Source organism: Oryctolagus cuniculus, chromosome 13 (genome assembly GCF_051225735.1).
Source record: "Oryctolagus cuniculus isolate XC-2025 breed Fujian yellow rabbit chromosome 13, ASM5122573v1, whole genome shotgun sequence".
NCBI classification, from domain to species: Eukaryota; Metazoa; Chordata; class Mammalia; order Lagomorpha; family Leporidae; genus Oryctolagus; species Oryctolagus cuniculus.
This window is the reverse complement of record NC_142879.1, coordinates 105,745,521-105,761,748: the sequence shown is the minus strand read 5'-3', so window position 1 is coordinate 105,761,748 and position 16,228 is coordinate 105,745,521. Positions and strand designations below refer to the sequence as shown.

General features: G+C 41.9%; 1 protein-coding gene across 1 annotated transcript in view; it reads left to right on the top strand.

The window, feature by feature from the left end:
• Nucleotides 1-16,228, top strand: part of MYO3A (myosin IIIA) — a 236,160-nt gene that overhangs the window by 40,446 nt on the left and 179,486 nt on the right. Inside the window, exons 5-6 of the mRNA XM_089312433.1 lie at nucleotides 13,285-13,389; nucleotides 13,954-14,053. Of these exons, the coding sequence (XP_089168559.1) occupies nucleotides 13,285-13,389; nucleotides 13,954-14,053 (205 nt within the window). The remainder of the gene's footprint in view (nucleotides 1-13,284; nucleotides 13,390-13,953; nucleotides 14,054-16,228) is intronic.

The window sequence follows — 16,228 nt, the reverse complement described above, 5'->3', positions numbered from 1 at the left end:
TGCATAGTTTGCAAATATATTTTCCCATTCTGCCGGTTGTCTCTTCACTTTCCTGACTGTTTCTTTTGCAGTACAGAAACTTCTCAATTTGATGCAATCCCAAATGTTAATTTTGGCTTTGACTGCCTGTGCTTCTGGGGTGTTTTCCAAGAAGTCATTGCCGGTACCTATATCTTGCAGGGTTTTTCCAATGCTCTCTAATAATTTGATGGTGTCAGGTCGTAGATTTAAGTCTTTAATCCATGTTCAGTGGATTTTTGTGTAAGGTGAAAGGTAGGGGTCTTGCTTCATGATTCTGCACGTGGAAATCCAATTTTCCCAGCACCATTTATTGAATACACTGTCCTTACTCCAGGGATTGGTTTTGGATCCTTGATCAAATATGAGTTGGCTGTAGATGTTTGAATTGATTTCTGGTGGTTTCTATTCTGTTCCATTGGTCTATCCATCTGTTTCTGTACCAGTACCATGCTGTTTTGATTACAACTGCCCTGTAGTATGTCCTGAAATCTGGTATTGTGATGCCTCCAGCTTTGTTTTTGTTGTACAAGATTGCTTTAGCTATTCGAGGTCTCCTGTGTCTCCATATAAATTTCAGCACCATTTTTTCCACATCTGAGGAGAATGTCTTTGGTATCCTGATTGGAATTGCATTGAATCTATAAATTGCTTTTGGGAGAATGAACATTTTGATGATGTTGATTCTTCCAATCCATGAGCATGGAAGATTTTTCCATTTCTTGGTATCCTCTTCTATTTCTTTCTTTAATGTTTTGTAATTTTCCTCGTAGAGATCTTTAACGTCCTTGGTTAAGTTTATTCCAAGGTATTTGATTGTTTTTGTAGCTATTGTGAATGGGATTGATCTTAGAAGTTCTTCCTCAGCCATGGCATTGTCTGTGTATACAAAGGCTGTTGATTTTTGTGCATTGATTTTATACCCTGCTACTTTACCAAACTCTTCTATGAGTTCCAATAGTCTCTTTTTTTTTTTTTTTTTTTTTTTTTTTTTTTTGACAGGCAGAGTGGACAGTGAGAGAGAGAGACAGAGAGAAAGGTCTTCCTTTGCCGTTGGTTCACCCTCCAATGGCCGCCGCGGCCAGCGCACCGCGCTGATCCGATGGCAGGAGCCAGGAGCCAGGTGCTTTTCCTGGTCTCCCATGGGGTGCAGGGCCCAAGCACCTGGGCCATCCTCCACTGCACTCCCTGGCCACAGCAGAGGGCTGGCCTGGAAGAGGGGCAACCGGGACAGAATCCGGCGCCCCGACCGGGACTAGAACCCGGTGTGCCGGCGCCGCTAGGCGGAGGATTAGCCTAGTGAGCCGCGGCGCCGGCCCTCCAATAGTCTCTTAGTAGAGTTCTTTGGGTCCCTTCAATAAAGAATCATATCATCTGCAAAGAGGGATAGTTTGAGTTCTTTCTTCCCATTTTGTATCCCTTTAATTTCTTTTTCTTGCCTAATAGCTCTGGCTAGAACTTCCAGATCTATATTGAATAGCAGTGGTGAGAGTGGGCATCCCTGTCTGGTTCCAGATCTCAGTGGAAATGCTTACAACTTTTCCCCATTCAATAAGAAGTTGGCTGTGGGTTTTTCATAGATTGCTTTGATTGTATTGAGGAATGTTCCTTCCAAACCCAGTTTGCTTAGAGTTTTCATCATGAACGGGTGTATTTTATCAAATGCTTTCTCGGCATCTATTGAGATAATCATATGGTTTTTCTTCTGCAGTCTGTTAATGTGGTGTATCACATTGATGTCTTGCGCACATTAAACCATCCCTGCATACCAGGGATAAATCCCACTTGGTCTGGGTGGATGATCTTTCTGATGTGTTGTTGCATTCTATTGGCCAGAATTTTATTGAGGATTTTTGCATCTTTGTTCATCAGGGATATTGGTCTGTAATTCTCTTTCAATGCTGCATCTTTTTCCGGCTTAGGAATTAAGGTGATGCTGGCTTCATAGAAAGAATTTGGGAGGACTCCCTCTTTTTCGATTGTTCTGAATAGTTTGAGAAGAATTGGAGTCAGTTCTTCTTTAAACGTCTGGTAGAATTCAGCAGTGAATCCATCTGGTCCTGGGCTTTTCTTTGTTGGGAGGCCCTTTATTGCTGTTTCAATTTCTGTCTCAGTTATGGGTCTGTTTAGGTTTTCGATGTCTTCCTGGTTCAATTTAGGTAAGTTGCATGTGTCCAGGAATCTATCCATTTCTGATAGGTTTCCCTGTTTTCTGGCATACAACTCTTTGTAGTAATTTCTGATGATTCTTTTTATTTCTCTGGTGTCTGTTGTTATGTTTCCTTTTTCATCTCTGATTTTATGGATTTGGGTCTTTTCTTTTTTTAGTTAGTTGGGCCAATGGGGTGTCAATTTTGTTTATTTTTTCAAAAAACCAGCTCCTCGTTTGGCTGATTTTTTGTAATTTTTTTTTATTCAATCCTGTTGATTTCTTCTCTGATTTTAATTATTTCTCTTCTCCTACTAGATTTGGGTCTGGTTTGCTGCAGTTTTTCTAGGTCCTTGAGATGTGCTGAAAGCTCATTTATTTGGTGCCTTTCCAATTTCTTGATGTAGGCACCTATTGATATAAACTTTCCTCTTAACACTGCTTTTGCTGCGTCCCCTAAGTTTTGGTATGTTGTGCCGTTATCCTCATTTACTTCCAGAAAATTTTTGATTTCTCTTTTAATTTCTTCTATGACCCATTGTTAATTCAGGAGCATGTTGTTCAATCTCCATGTGTTCGCATATGCGCTCGGGATTCCTGAGTTGCTAATTTCCAACTTCATTCCTTTATGGTCTGAGAAGCTGCATGGTAGGATTCTAATTCTTTTGAATTTGCTGAGACTTGCTTTATGGCCTAGTATGTGGTCAATCCTAGAGAAGGTTCCATGTACTGCTGAGAAGAATGTAAAATCTTTAGCTGTAGGATTGAAAGTTCTGTATATATCTGTTAGATCCATTTGGGCTATAGTGTCGTTTAAATCTACTGTATCCTTGTTGATCTTCTGTCCTATTGATCTGTCTATTTCTGAGAGTGGAGTATTGAAGTCCCCCAGTACTATTGTATTGGAGTCTAAGTCTCCCTTTAAGTCCCTTAACAAATCTTTTAGGTAAACCGGTGCCCTGTAGTTAGGTGCATATACATTGATAATTATTATATCTTCTTGTTGTATTGATCCCTTAATCATTATATAGTGTGTCTCTTAACAGTTTTTGTGGTAAAGTTTATGTTGTCTGATATTAAGATGGCTACGCCCACTCTTTTTTCATTTCTGTTGGCATGGTATATCTTCTTCCAGCCTTTAACTTTCATTCTGTATGGATCTTTGTTGGAAAGATGTGTTTCTTGTAAGCAGCAAATAGATGGGTTTTGTTCCTTAACCCAATAAGCCAATCTGTGTATTTTAACTGGACAGTTCAGGCCATTAACGTTCAATGTGACTAATGATAAGTGGTAACTTTGCCCTGCCATTTGCCAAAGTTAAGTTCTAATATATGCTTTGAATTCCCTGTGATCTTTTGCTGTGAATTTTCCTTCCTTTACCTTCTTTCATATTGATGACCGTGTTTCTGTGTGTAACACATCTTTAAGCATCTTTTGCAGGGTTGGACGAGTGGCGACAAATTCTTTCAATTTCTGTTTGCTATGAAAAGTCTTTATTTTACCTTCATTCACAAATGATAGCTTTGCAGGATATAATATTCTGGGCTGGAAGTTTTTCTCTCTTAGTACCTGGGCTATATCTCGCCATTCCCTTCTAGTTAGCCTGGTGAACTCCCCCCCCCCCCACACCGGGGGTCGTTCCCTCTATTCTCCTCTTTCCACTTGCCTGCCAGTGTCTCGGGTTACTGAGGTTCGGCTCACCTCGCGTTCCAGCGCTGGTGTGTTGATTCTGCCGCTGGTGTCCCGAACTGTGGGCTCCCACGCTCTCCACGCAGGTCCACTGTGAATCACGCGTTCTGGAAGAGTTTCTTCTGCTGTTTCTTCCCCTACTCTTCCTTGAACCTGCAGTATCTCCACTTTTATTAAACTGTCTCTCCCCGGACTATCAATGTGCTCCCTTCCTATTCCGCCATCTTGCCTCCTCCTCTATGCTTATTTTTACACATCTGGGGAAACACTTGTTGGTATCTCCTCTGGAGGCCTTGGTCTTGGGAATGTGCTTCTATGCCTTAGTGGAATGCCTGCACTTTCAGCTCCTGATTCCAGCTTCTTGCAAATGCAGACACTGGAAAGCAACAAGTGATGGCTCAAATTCATGGATCCCTGCCTCTCACAGTGAAGACTCAGAATGAGTTCCCATCTCTTGGCTTCAGCCTGGTCTATCCTTGGCTGATGTAGGGATTTGGGCAATGAACTAGCAGATGGAAAGCCACCATCTGTCAGTTTGTCTGTCTCTGCCTTCAATATAAGTAGAATTTTACAAATTTTTTAAATACATAAGCAAAATTTACAATTTACAACAATGTGATATGTTTAGTCTTTGGAGAAATTAAAGCCAATAATATATACTATTATATATCTACTTAAATGGGTAAAATTAAAAATTAATGAGATTGTTGGCCAAATTGAACTCTTACAGTATTGCTTATGGCAAGAGAAATGTGTAGCAGTGTTCTGTAATGTTACACCTGACATATGATTCAGAAGTTTCTCTTGTAGATATTTGCGTTAAATCAGTGTGCACCAAAAGAGTCAAACATGAATGTTGCTAGTATGTACATAAAATGAACCAGATTGAGAATTAAAAAGTGAATGTTTCTGCCTCTGTAGCTTCACACAGAATATTGCCAGACTAAGCTGAGGCCTTAGAACGTCCTTAAGGAAGCAAAACACAATGGAAGAACAGCAAATGTTAGAAGTTCTCACTACACAAATAGCAGTTCTTTATCAGAAACTAGAGTAAAAAATGTTCTGTTTTTTCCCAGCATAGTAAAGATATTCAGAGAACTTATGAAGGCTCTGTTTGGAAGTGAGCAGCAATGCTGTGTTTATAGAATATTATCCCTTTTGATTTAAGTTTCATTTCTTTCATGTTTGATGGCAGTCAGGGTAGAGAATTCATTTTTAGTGCTGTGCTGTCATTTAATTAGTGTAGTTCTTGGTTAGGAAAATTGTACTTCAATTTTGTTTGATTAAGGAACATTAAGGGTCTGTTTTAGCATTGTGTTGCAGAGCTATGCACAAGGGTTCTTCAGGCTCTTATTATAAATTCCATTTTTAGTCTATCTTGGTGATTTAAAAACCACAAAGGCTGAGTGTGACATAATGTATTCACCCACTTGCAATTCTTTTAAAAGGAAAATGTACATTCATTTTCATTTTTAATGATCTATTGCCTAATTCAAGAATCCTTGCATTTCATTATATATATATTTTAATCATTCGTATTAATTAAAAACAAATTCACACTTAAGGTTTAACATTATCTTATTACTTTTCTTTATATAGGAAAGGCATTTTGCTGTGCATACATTGTATCCAAGACTGTATTTGAGATTTTGCCAATTCTACATGAGCAATTATAGAGTCCGTGATCATGCTTGGAGGTTCTTTAGAAAGATTCTCAGCCACAAAAGAGTAGTGTGTAGTATGTTCATATTCAGTGCCCACAGCCTGTTTTATAATTTTTGTGTTTGTTGTGCTCATCCTCTCCTCCCATTTCTTTTCCACTTTAGCTTCTCTTCTTGAAATTTCATTCAGAAAACCCTTTCTCTTCTGAACGTTAGGGCATGAGTCCTGCGTAGACAACACTCAGAAGAAAACATTCTCCACGTGGGACAGGTGCAGGAAGGTGATGCAGGATGGAGGAAGAGGATCCTTAAGAACTTGATTCCTCCCAGGCAAGGAATACCTAGAGCCCCACCCTTGATGCCTCCTAACAGTAGATACAACCACTATCAAGCAGACAAACCAATGCACATTCAATAGGGAAAAAAAGAACGCAAAAAAAGGCCATTTGTGATTTGTTACTAGTATCTTAGTAATTAAAATAATTGGGGGGGTATTTTTTGCTCAGCGTAAATTAACAAATGAATGAAACATGTGAATTGGTCATATAAAATATGGATTTTGTAGCTTTGAAGGGCAAGAGTCTAGATCTACACTGAGCCAGGAGTATTTTTAAAATCGTGGATATGTGTTCTTAACAAAATAGGTGCACGTCACTGCTTATTCCAGATGGGAAGCAGGCCTCTAGCCAAAACCCTACACAAGGGAGCCCTTGTGGTTGCAGGACACAGAATCAAGCATCTGTCTCTAATTTCAATTGTTGCTATCTCTTTGAAATTTGTTATGTTTTTGAGGTTTTTTTTTTGCTCTCAAATTTCTGGTTTCTAATTTGTGAGTCACCTTTCCTAATATGTAGCTAACAGAGTAGAAAGCACAGAGGAAATCAGGTTTCTGATATTTTCAAATATACTGTGTTATCTATAAGTAAAATTTCAATATACCTGACTTTCATAACTTATTCCACACAATTCATATGCTAAATATATTTAATGATTTTGTTTTTCAATGCAGATTTTATCTTGAAAAAGGAAGTGGCTTGGGCTTATTGGGAATATGAATGATGTTATATGGCTCCTAAGATTGTACTTTATTTGTAGGAGATAGGCAATATAAATTAGAACATAAGTCAATTAGAAGTCATATGTAGAAAATGGCCATCTTATTTGAATTGCTCATGTAACTAATAGCTTCTTAAGGAAATTTGTCAGGTGAAATTCAAGCAACAAAATGTAAATGTGGTGGAGACAGGTTGCTTGCTTTAGGTTTCTGTATTTATGTGTTCAGCTAAGTGAGTGTAGTCATCCCTTTAAGATACCCTTACTGTTCATAACTGTGGTTAGTAATTTTGATGTGTGCGGTCTGTTATGTGGTTTCTTGCTGCTATTTTATTCCCTGAAAATGCCTCCCTGTAATTTTTTTCTGTGTAGCCTGCTTATATCTGTAACCTAGAGGATTATGAAATCACACTTTTCACAGGGTTCTTGGAGAATGGGCCTTCGCGTCTTTCCCCTCACCCTCAGTGCGACTTTCATTGATCTTTCTCTCTAAAGACAGCGTCTCCATCCTTGCATTTCCTGCACCTCCCGTCCTGAGGCTGTGCCTCCTGCTGCAGGAGCCAGCTCTGTGGCTCCTGTCAGATTAGAGTCCAGCGTCACTGCTTAAAATAATAATAATAATAACATCCTGCTTTGGCTGAAATAGATGTATTGGTTGTGAAAAAAAAAAAATCTAGTTAGCCTAAGTCTCCGTAGGAAAATGACTAAATCACTATCTTGTGAAGTTCACAAAATACTATCTCAGTTTGGAGAAAAGCCTTTCTTTGGAGTCCCACCCAACAAAGAAAAACCAGTGAGCATGGAGGAAGAACACATTCCCATTTGGATTATCTGTCCCTCCGCCACCCCACGCTTCTGTGTGGCTGAACACGCCGCACCCAAAGTAAATGCAGCAAAGCAACCTGGAGGAAAATGCCGGCCTGCATGAGAGCGGATCCCAACCGCTCTGTTTTGTTTCTCTTCCAGCTCAGTATTACCAGTATCTAGCTCTGTGAAGCTCTGCAGTACTTGGCTCAGAATTCTTTCATTTTCACATAATGAACTGCAGGGATAACCTACAAGCCAGGTCATTGCTGCTGGCCCCTCCACGGAGGGACATTGCTGACAATTTGCCCCGAATGGGTCTCCGCTGGAGCTTTCCTGTGCACTTGAGGATTTGTAGCAGCAACCCTGGCCTCTACATGCTGGCAGCAGCAGCCCTCAGCCCCTGGCAGAAGAAACATCTCCTCGCTGGGCATAGTTCCCCACCCCCCATCCCCCACAGCAACAGACTGACTGTCTTTGAAGATGCCTGGTGGCAGCAGCTGTCATTGTATGATACACCTTCTTGGCCATTTGCCTGTGCTATCAAGTCCATGAAGATTTACTGAATAGAAAGAAATAAATCGTGATTCTTCTAAAAACCAGTTCCCTTAACGAAAAGTACTATTAGGAAGGACACTTGCACTATGCAAGTATCATAAAAAGAATATTTTCTGCAAGGCAGGCTTTGGGTGCAGCAGTTTAGATGCCAGTTGGCATGCTTGCTTCTCATGCTGAAATGTCTTTTTTTTGACAGGTAGAGTTATAGACAGTGAGAGAGAGAGAAACGATGAGAAAGGTATTCCTTCCATTGGTTCACTCCCCAAATGGCTGCTACGACCGGCGCACTGCGCCCATCTGAAGCCAGGAGCCAGGTGCTTCCTCCTGGTCTCCCATGTGGGTGCAGGGCTCAAGGACTTGGGCCATCATCCACTGCCCTCCCGGGCCACAGCAGAGAGCTGGACTGGAAGAGCAATCGGGACTAGAACCCAGCACCCATGTGGGATGCCGGCGCCACAGGCTGAGGATTAACCAAGTGAGCCAGGGCACCGGACTTTTTTTTTTTTTTCTTTAAGATTGATTTATTTGGAAGGCAGAGTTACAAAAAGGAAGAGAGAGAGAGATTGAGATTGAGATTGGTTCTTCGATCTACTGTTTCATTCCCCAAATGACTGCAATGGCCTGAGCTGGGCTGATTTGAAGCCAGGAGCCAGGAGTTTCTTCCAGGTCTCCCATATGGGTGCAGGGGCCCAAGGACCTGAGCCATCTTCTGTTGCTTTCCCAGGCCATAGTAGAGAGCTAAATCGGAAGTGGAGCAGCCAAGACTCGAACCGGCGTCCTTATGGGATGCCAGCACTGCCAGGTGGCAGCTTTACCCACTATGCCACAGTACTGGCTCCGGAAATGTTTGAGTTCGATCCAAACTCCACTCCTGACTCCCACTTCCTGCTAATGGGCACCCTTGGAGGCAGCAGTGACAGATCAAGAACTTGGGTCCCTGCCACCCACATGGGAGATCTGGACTGAATTTCAGGCTTCTGACCTCAGGCCAGCCCAAACCTGCAGATCGCAGGCATTTGAGGAGCAAACCAGCAGATGGAAGATCTCAGTCAGCCTGTCTCCATTTCCCTTCCTATATCTGCCTTTCAAATAAATGAAAGGAAATAAAACCTTTTAAAATAGAATATTTGAGTGTTAGAACCTCACTTATGTAAATATATGTTAGGTAAAAAATTCATCCATGAGTAGAATAATCAGATCATTCTGAGAGCATACTATAGAGGACCTTTGTTTGTACTGACTTGGATTAATGTTGTATGCACCTTCATTTTTATTTCAGGTCCTTTTTGTATATTCTTGACACTGACAAATAGGTTTTTAGAGAGTATAGACTTTATTTTTTAAAAAGTGAGATTTACAGAAAAATTGAGTAGAAACTACAGATAGCTCAGTCAACCTATTCCCCCATCCCACCCCTGTTTCACTTGTGACTACCTCCTTGCAGTAGTGTTGTACATTTGTTGCAGTTAATGAACCAATAATCATGCATTATGGTTCGCCAAAGCCCATAGTTTACATTAGGGTTCACTGTTGCTCTTGTGTTTTTATGGCTTTGGACAAATGTGTAAATCCACCATTGCTACGTTATACAGACTAGTTTCTCTGCCCTAGAATTTCTCTGTGGGGTGGACTTTTGGCTCAGCGGTTAAAACACCACTTGAGACACCCCCTTCCTATTTGGAGTGCCTGGAGCCAGGTCCCAGCTCCATGCTTGATATCAGTTTGCTGCACCCTGGGAGGCAGCAGGTGGTGGCTCAAGATCTTGGGTCCCTGCCTCCCATGTAAGGGAATGGGTTAAGAGTCCCTGGTCCCTGGCTTCAGCCTGCTCCAGCCCTGGGGAGTGAACCAGTGGATGGAAGATTCTCTCTTTCTCTCTATGAAATAAATAAAAATCAGAAAAATAAATAAAAATCCCCTATGCTCTGCTCCCTACCCCAAATCCAATGCAACCACTGATTTTTTCACTGTCAGCAGTTTCCCCTTTTCCAGAATATAATTGTAGAAGTACAGTTTTTATGCTTTTCACATTACCTCTTTAACTTAGCAATATATATTTTGAATTCTCATTTTCTTGGTGACGGTAACTAGACTTTAATCTTAATTCAGTGTTTATCTTCTGTTTTTCGGACCTTGTGATTCAAGAAAATTTGCTACAATTGGACAATCATGTGCATCCCATCCCTCACACCATGGACAAACTGGATCACAGGCCTACCTGTGTTTAAAACTAAAAAACTGTAAAACTTAATAAATTACAGGAGGAAATTTTGATGGCCTTGGATTAGACAAAGATTTATTAGATATGACACAAAGGGAATATTCCACAAATTTTTTTAAGATGATACATTGTTCTTCAAAATACACTTAAAATAAAGGCAAGCCACAGACTTAGAGGAAGTATTTTTAAAACATCAACCCAATAAAGGACTTGTATCAGAATATATAAAAACTCTCAAAACTCAGCAATAAGAAAGCAACCAATTAAAAAAGAACAAAAAAATGTGGACACTTCACCAAAGAATAGATACAGATGGCCAGTAAGTGCATGAAAAATAGTTAACACCATTAGTCTGTAGGAAAATCCACATTAAAACCACAACATCATCTTTAGTCTTTAGAAAATTTCGCATTCAAACCACAGTGAGGTACCACTATCATTTAGAATGGCTTTTTAAAAACCACCTTACAGTAAATCAAATGCTGGTAGGATGATATGGAGCCATGGGAATTCTCACACACTGCTCGTGGGAATGTAGGATGGTGCGGCCCCTGTGGGAAACACTTATGTAGAAGCAGAGACAGTAGACGTAGGACCCCTAAGATGTAGCAGTTGTCACCCTTAGCTGTTTACCTAAGAGAAATGAAAACTTCTATTTCTGCTAAAACCTATATGTAAATGTTTGCAGTGGTTTTACTTGTAATTGCCCCAAACTGGAAGGAACTCATTTGTCTTTTCATTAGTAAGTAGACAGACAGACAATGTTTCCCCTATTCAGTGGGACACTAAGGAATCACCATTAACACAGCATTGACAAAAGAATGTGCAACCCCATATGACTCTGAAATTTGTTTTGCTCTCGACTCTTTCATTGACCAGTCAGTCGTCTGTAGAAAGTGTAGCCAAAGAGAGGCCACACTTTGCAGAAACAGGAAAAGGAATGTATTCTCTCTGCAGTGATTTTTAGGAATTTTAAAATTAGTTCTAAAACTTAGGCTCTGGGGCTGGCATTAGGGTAGTGTACAGGTTCAGCCACCACCTGCAGTGTAGGCATCCATCCATATGGGAACCAGTTCGAGTCCTGGCTACTCCACTTCCAATCCAGCTCCCTGCTGATGTGCCTGGGAAAACAATGGAAGATGGCCCAAGTGCTTGAGCCCCTGCATCCATGTGAGAGAACCCACAGAAGCTCCTATCTCCTGGCTTTGTCCTGGCCCAGCCGTGGCCATTGAGGTCATTTGGGGCTGACAGCAGGTAGAAGCTTGCTCTCTCTCTCTCTCTCTAACTCTGCCTTTAAGATAAGATAAGATGAGATAAGATAAGATAAGATAAGATGAGACGAGATAAGATAAAATTTAGGTTCTTTTAAGTCAGTGGCTTGTCTTTGAAAGAACCCCAATTTCTTTTCAGTCAACTGTGAGTGACTTGGGAGCCCCGATGCTAGGCCTCAGTAGAGGCCTTGGTTTCTGGCCTTGGGTTCTGTTTCAAGACGGCAACACTCATTTACACAGTGAAAAGAGTGGCCCTCTGATACAGAAAGAAATGGGGATGTTGGAATGCTGGGCTGCACGTGTATCCTTATAGGAGGAAAGCAGTTTTCTTTGTAGAAAGACACCAGTTATAAATGTGCTTTGGTTTCCTCATCTTTAGTGTGGTAGCGATAATACTACCTCAAAGAGGGGCTGGCACCATGGTTCACTTGGCTAATCCTCTGCCTGCGGCGCCTGCATCCCATATGGGCACTGGGTTCTAGTCCCGGTTCCTCCTCTTCCAGTCCAGCTCTCTGCTGTGGCCCGGGAGGGCAGTGGAAGATGGCCCAAGTCCTTGGGCCCTGCACCCGCATGGGAGACCAGGAGGAAGCACCTGGCTCCTGGCTTCGGATCGGTGCAGCGCCGGCTATGGCGGCCATTTGGGGAGTGAACCAATGGAAGAAAGACCTTTCTCACGGTCTCTCTCTCTCTCACTGCCTAAGTCTATCTGTCAAATAAAAAAAAAATACTACTTCAAAGAGGAGCAAGGTTTCACAGTGACTTATATAAATGGATTAAAAATGTACCAAACACAAAGTAGGTGCTCCCTACTTCTAGCTAATTATTATCTAATCCACAGTGTACCAGAGGAGTTCAGTTATCCCGTGAAATCTAATTACCCTATTAGAAAAAGCTTATTCCGTATTTCAAGCTAGGATGCCAAGAACATACATGCTGTCACCTGTGTTTTCTGCCTTGAGTTAGAAGAGGGCCAAGAACTGATGACTGCTTTAGTTCTCAGGAACTAGTAGGTGCCAGCAGCAAGTGGGAAAGAAAGTCTGATGGCTCAGAGAGGAGAGAGACCACAGTCAGGAGCCCTAGGAGGAGGGCAAGCCTGAAAGCCAAGGCCAAGGATCAGGCCTCAGAGAATCAAGGACTCGTGGAGTCAAAGCCTCATTGGGACCTTCTTTTGGTCCAGGGCCACATACCCAGCTTACATTCTCTGCTCACATCCGTGTTTCTCTGTTCTGCAAACCTGCAGCTCCTTGGAGGGTTTCTCGTGGGACTTAATGTTACCTAACTTTGGAGAACCCAGATGTGAACAACCCCCATAACTGTGATCCTTCCACTTTGTGTTCTATGTAAAGTCTTCTTGCTTTTAGGGGGTGAGGAAGAGGATGCTAAAAAGCTCAGAAAACATGGTATTTGAAAGAGTGTTCCAAAATATTATTGGTAATCTTTAATACACTCTGAGATTTTGTCAAAAAGGAAGAGGCACATTTCAAAATTAATGCACGTGTATCTAGGAATAGCTATGTACTGAGGTCATGGACTCTATTATGCTAGTAAATAAACTGTCAGAGATCCATAATGCTTTAAGCTTTGGTTCCCAATTTTGGAATAATTACTTGTGTTCCCGAAGCTAGAAATCAAGACCATGCTTCTTCAAATCCTCTTCTAAAATGCAATTCATTTAAAAACTATGTGACTATAATTAACTGCAAGCAGGTACAAGTTTATGTCTTCATTTCATTTATGAAACCATAAAAGCGAAAGATTAATTGTTTGAAACAGAAAATTGAAACAATTTCTTGGGAAGACCTTTTATACCAAAGACTTCAAGCGTTGTCCATTTTAACGTCTACCTTGAATGTTCTTTCCCAGCTGTGCAGCGGAGGGTCAGTGACTGATCTTGTGAAAGGACTCCTGAAGCGAGGGGAGAGGCTGAGCGAGCCTGTCATTGCGTATATTTTACATGAGGCACTCATGGTAAGGCCATCTCCCTTGTTTGTGCGTTAATTATGAGGCTAGTCAAATAGAAAATACGGGTCCCTTTTTAGAAAAATAGCACTAATATGTATTTATTGACACAAGAGTAAATGCGAAATCTGAGATGTGTAGCATAGCCACTTCCTTTTCTCCCATTAGGAATCTATTCTCTTTGTATCAACAGGATGCTGAATTCTGCTCTGTATTTCTGAGATTGTAATAGCAATGAAAGCAGAAAATGTGGACTTTTTACTGTTAGTTAGGCTTTTATTTATCATTTTCTTAAGTATATAGAATGGTTTCTTCTATTGGGATCAATACATTTTTAAATAAAATATTTGGTAAAAGCTAAGGAGCATGCTGTGGTTTTGTGAATTTGTATTTAATCCAAAGTGAAAATGATACACTTTGATATGACTAATTCAATGTGAAACAAGTAAGAGTGTTTGAATGCTAATTTCACGTGGCTAATGGTGTTTCCTATTTATTTTGTACAAATGCATCATCTGAAAAATATTTTTTGTCTGATGCTTTAAGAGTCATTGTGTATTCCTCACCTTCTAGGGACTTCAGCATTTGCATAACAACAAAACCATCCACCGTGATGTAAAAGGAAATAACATTCTACTGACCACAGAAGGAGGGGTTAAACTAGTCGATTTTGGTAAGTTTTGTTTAAAATGCATGAACTTGGCCGGCGCTGTGGCTCACTAGGCTAATCCTCTGCCTTGCGGCGCTGGCACACGGGTTCTAGTCCCGGTCGGGGCACCGGATTCTGTCCCGGTTACCCCTCTTCCAGGCCAGCTCTCTGCTGTGGCCCGGGAGTGCAGTGGAGGATGGCCCAAGTGCTTGGGCCCTGCACCCCATGGGAGACCAGGAGAAGTGCCTGGCTCCTGCCATCGGATCAGCACGGTGCGCCGGCCATTGGAGGGTGAACCAACGGCAAAGGAAGACCTTTCTCTCTGTCTCTCTCTCTCACTGTCCACTTTGCCTGTCAAAAAAAAAAAAAAATGCATGAACTTGAACTGCATAACTACTTAGTATTATAGAATTTGATCATTTTCCCACTTCCTTGCATTCAAATAGAGAAAAATGGTAAGCATTGAAAATAGAGAAAAATCTGTGTTCCATTCAAATGCAGAGATAATTCACCAAATGAGAGATTCTCAGAAGAGTGACTTCTTCCATATCAGCTAACGTGTGCCCAGATAACACTAATGTGGCATGGGTAATTGACCTTCTCGAATGGACACCATCCCAAGTCATGGCTCTAAACCACTAGTGGTGTTCCCGTGGCCCTGGTTAGCTATTGCTTTCAGAGTGAGCACTTGTCCAAATCAGAGTTTTGATAAGTGAGCGGAAATCTTCAAGAGTCGTTTGCTCCTTTCAAGGAAGGAGACACCAGGAAAGATGGACTTTTTCTTCCTTGGGGCCCTATGTGTCTCCTTGTGATGCTGAACCTGTCCTGAGTGGAAAGGCCACTCAGAGAAAGACAGCTCCAGGGGGTCCTTGAGTACATGCGTGAACCGCTAAGTCAGTCAGCTTTGGCGCTCGCACCATCTCTGGGTCTTTTGTCACGTGAGCTGCTACATTTCTGTACTTACTATGCCGGCGTAGGTCCTTGTGTTACAAAAAGCACCCTAGCTGATAGCACTATTCTTTGTCGTAGCACTTATTGTCTCGGAGAGGTGGTGCTTTCTATGCCTTCTGTCCTTGGATCCCTCCAACACTAAGTCCGTGGGAGTTTTCCAGGATATCTCAGGGCTTGGGTCAGTTGGCTCTGGCCTTCTCTTGCTCTACAGCTAGGGGAGGTGCTTCTTCTCTGTATCTGTCTTGTGTGTTGTTTTTGCATTTTCCACCCAGTGTCATCATTCTCTGGTTTCTATAGATAGAGACTGATGGACAGACAGGGTCTTTGAGAAGTGGCACTGTCTGAGTTTATTTAGGTAGATTTAATGCTTTGGGTATAGCAATTCATTGACTGTGCTGAGTGGACAAATCATTCTTTAGTTTTCATTTCAGAAACTGATGCTAAGGGAAGGTTCATTGATTGATTTTAGAAATTATTTTTTTGGCTAATCCTCCGCCTGCGGCGCCAGCACACCGGGTTCTAGTCCCGGTCAGGGCGCCGGATTCTGTCCCGGTCGCCCCTCTTCCAGGCCAGCCCTCTGCTGTGGCCAGGGAGTGCAGTGGAGGACGGCCCAGGTGCTTGGGCCCTGCACCCCATGGGAGACCAGGAAAAGCACCTGGCTCTTGGCTCCTATCATCAGATCAGCCCGGTGCGCCGGCCGCAGCGCGCCAGCCGCGGCGGCCATTGGAGGGTGAACCAACGGCAAAGGAAGACCTTTCTCTCTGTCTCTCTCACTGTCCACTCTGCCTGTCAAAAAAAAAAAAAAAAAGAAATTATTTTTTTAATATCCAGATACATGGAGGGATTTCAAAAAGTTTGTAGAAAAATCGAAATAAAAGATATATTTACTTTGATGCAAAAAAATTGAAATCCACCATAATTGCATTTTCCGTGAACCTGTTTTGAAGAGCCCTCGTACAGCTCTCTAGTGTTTGGCTTTGCCCAAGGACGGATAGAACATCTGCGAGGCTGGAGAATTGGCACATGGTTTGAACACCTCAGCTGCGTTGTTTTCACCACCTGAGCTTTTTAGAACTGTTGAGCCGCAGTGATGCTGACGGTGAATACCTGATTAGTAGCCAGGGGTAGCCATTCGTTGCTCTGTGAGCTCAGAGCCAGGTATTTGCTTGTCTGACTGGGTTAAGGTGCTAACATGGACTTCTTGAAATTAAAAAAAAGTACTTTTCAATGCTCTGGCAGCAGGGCAGT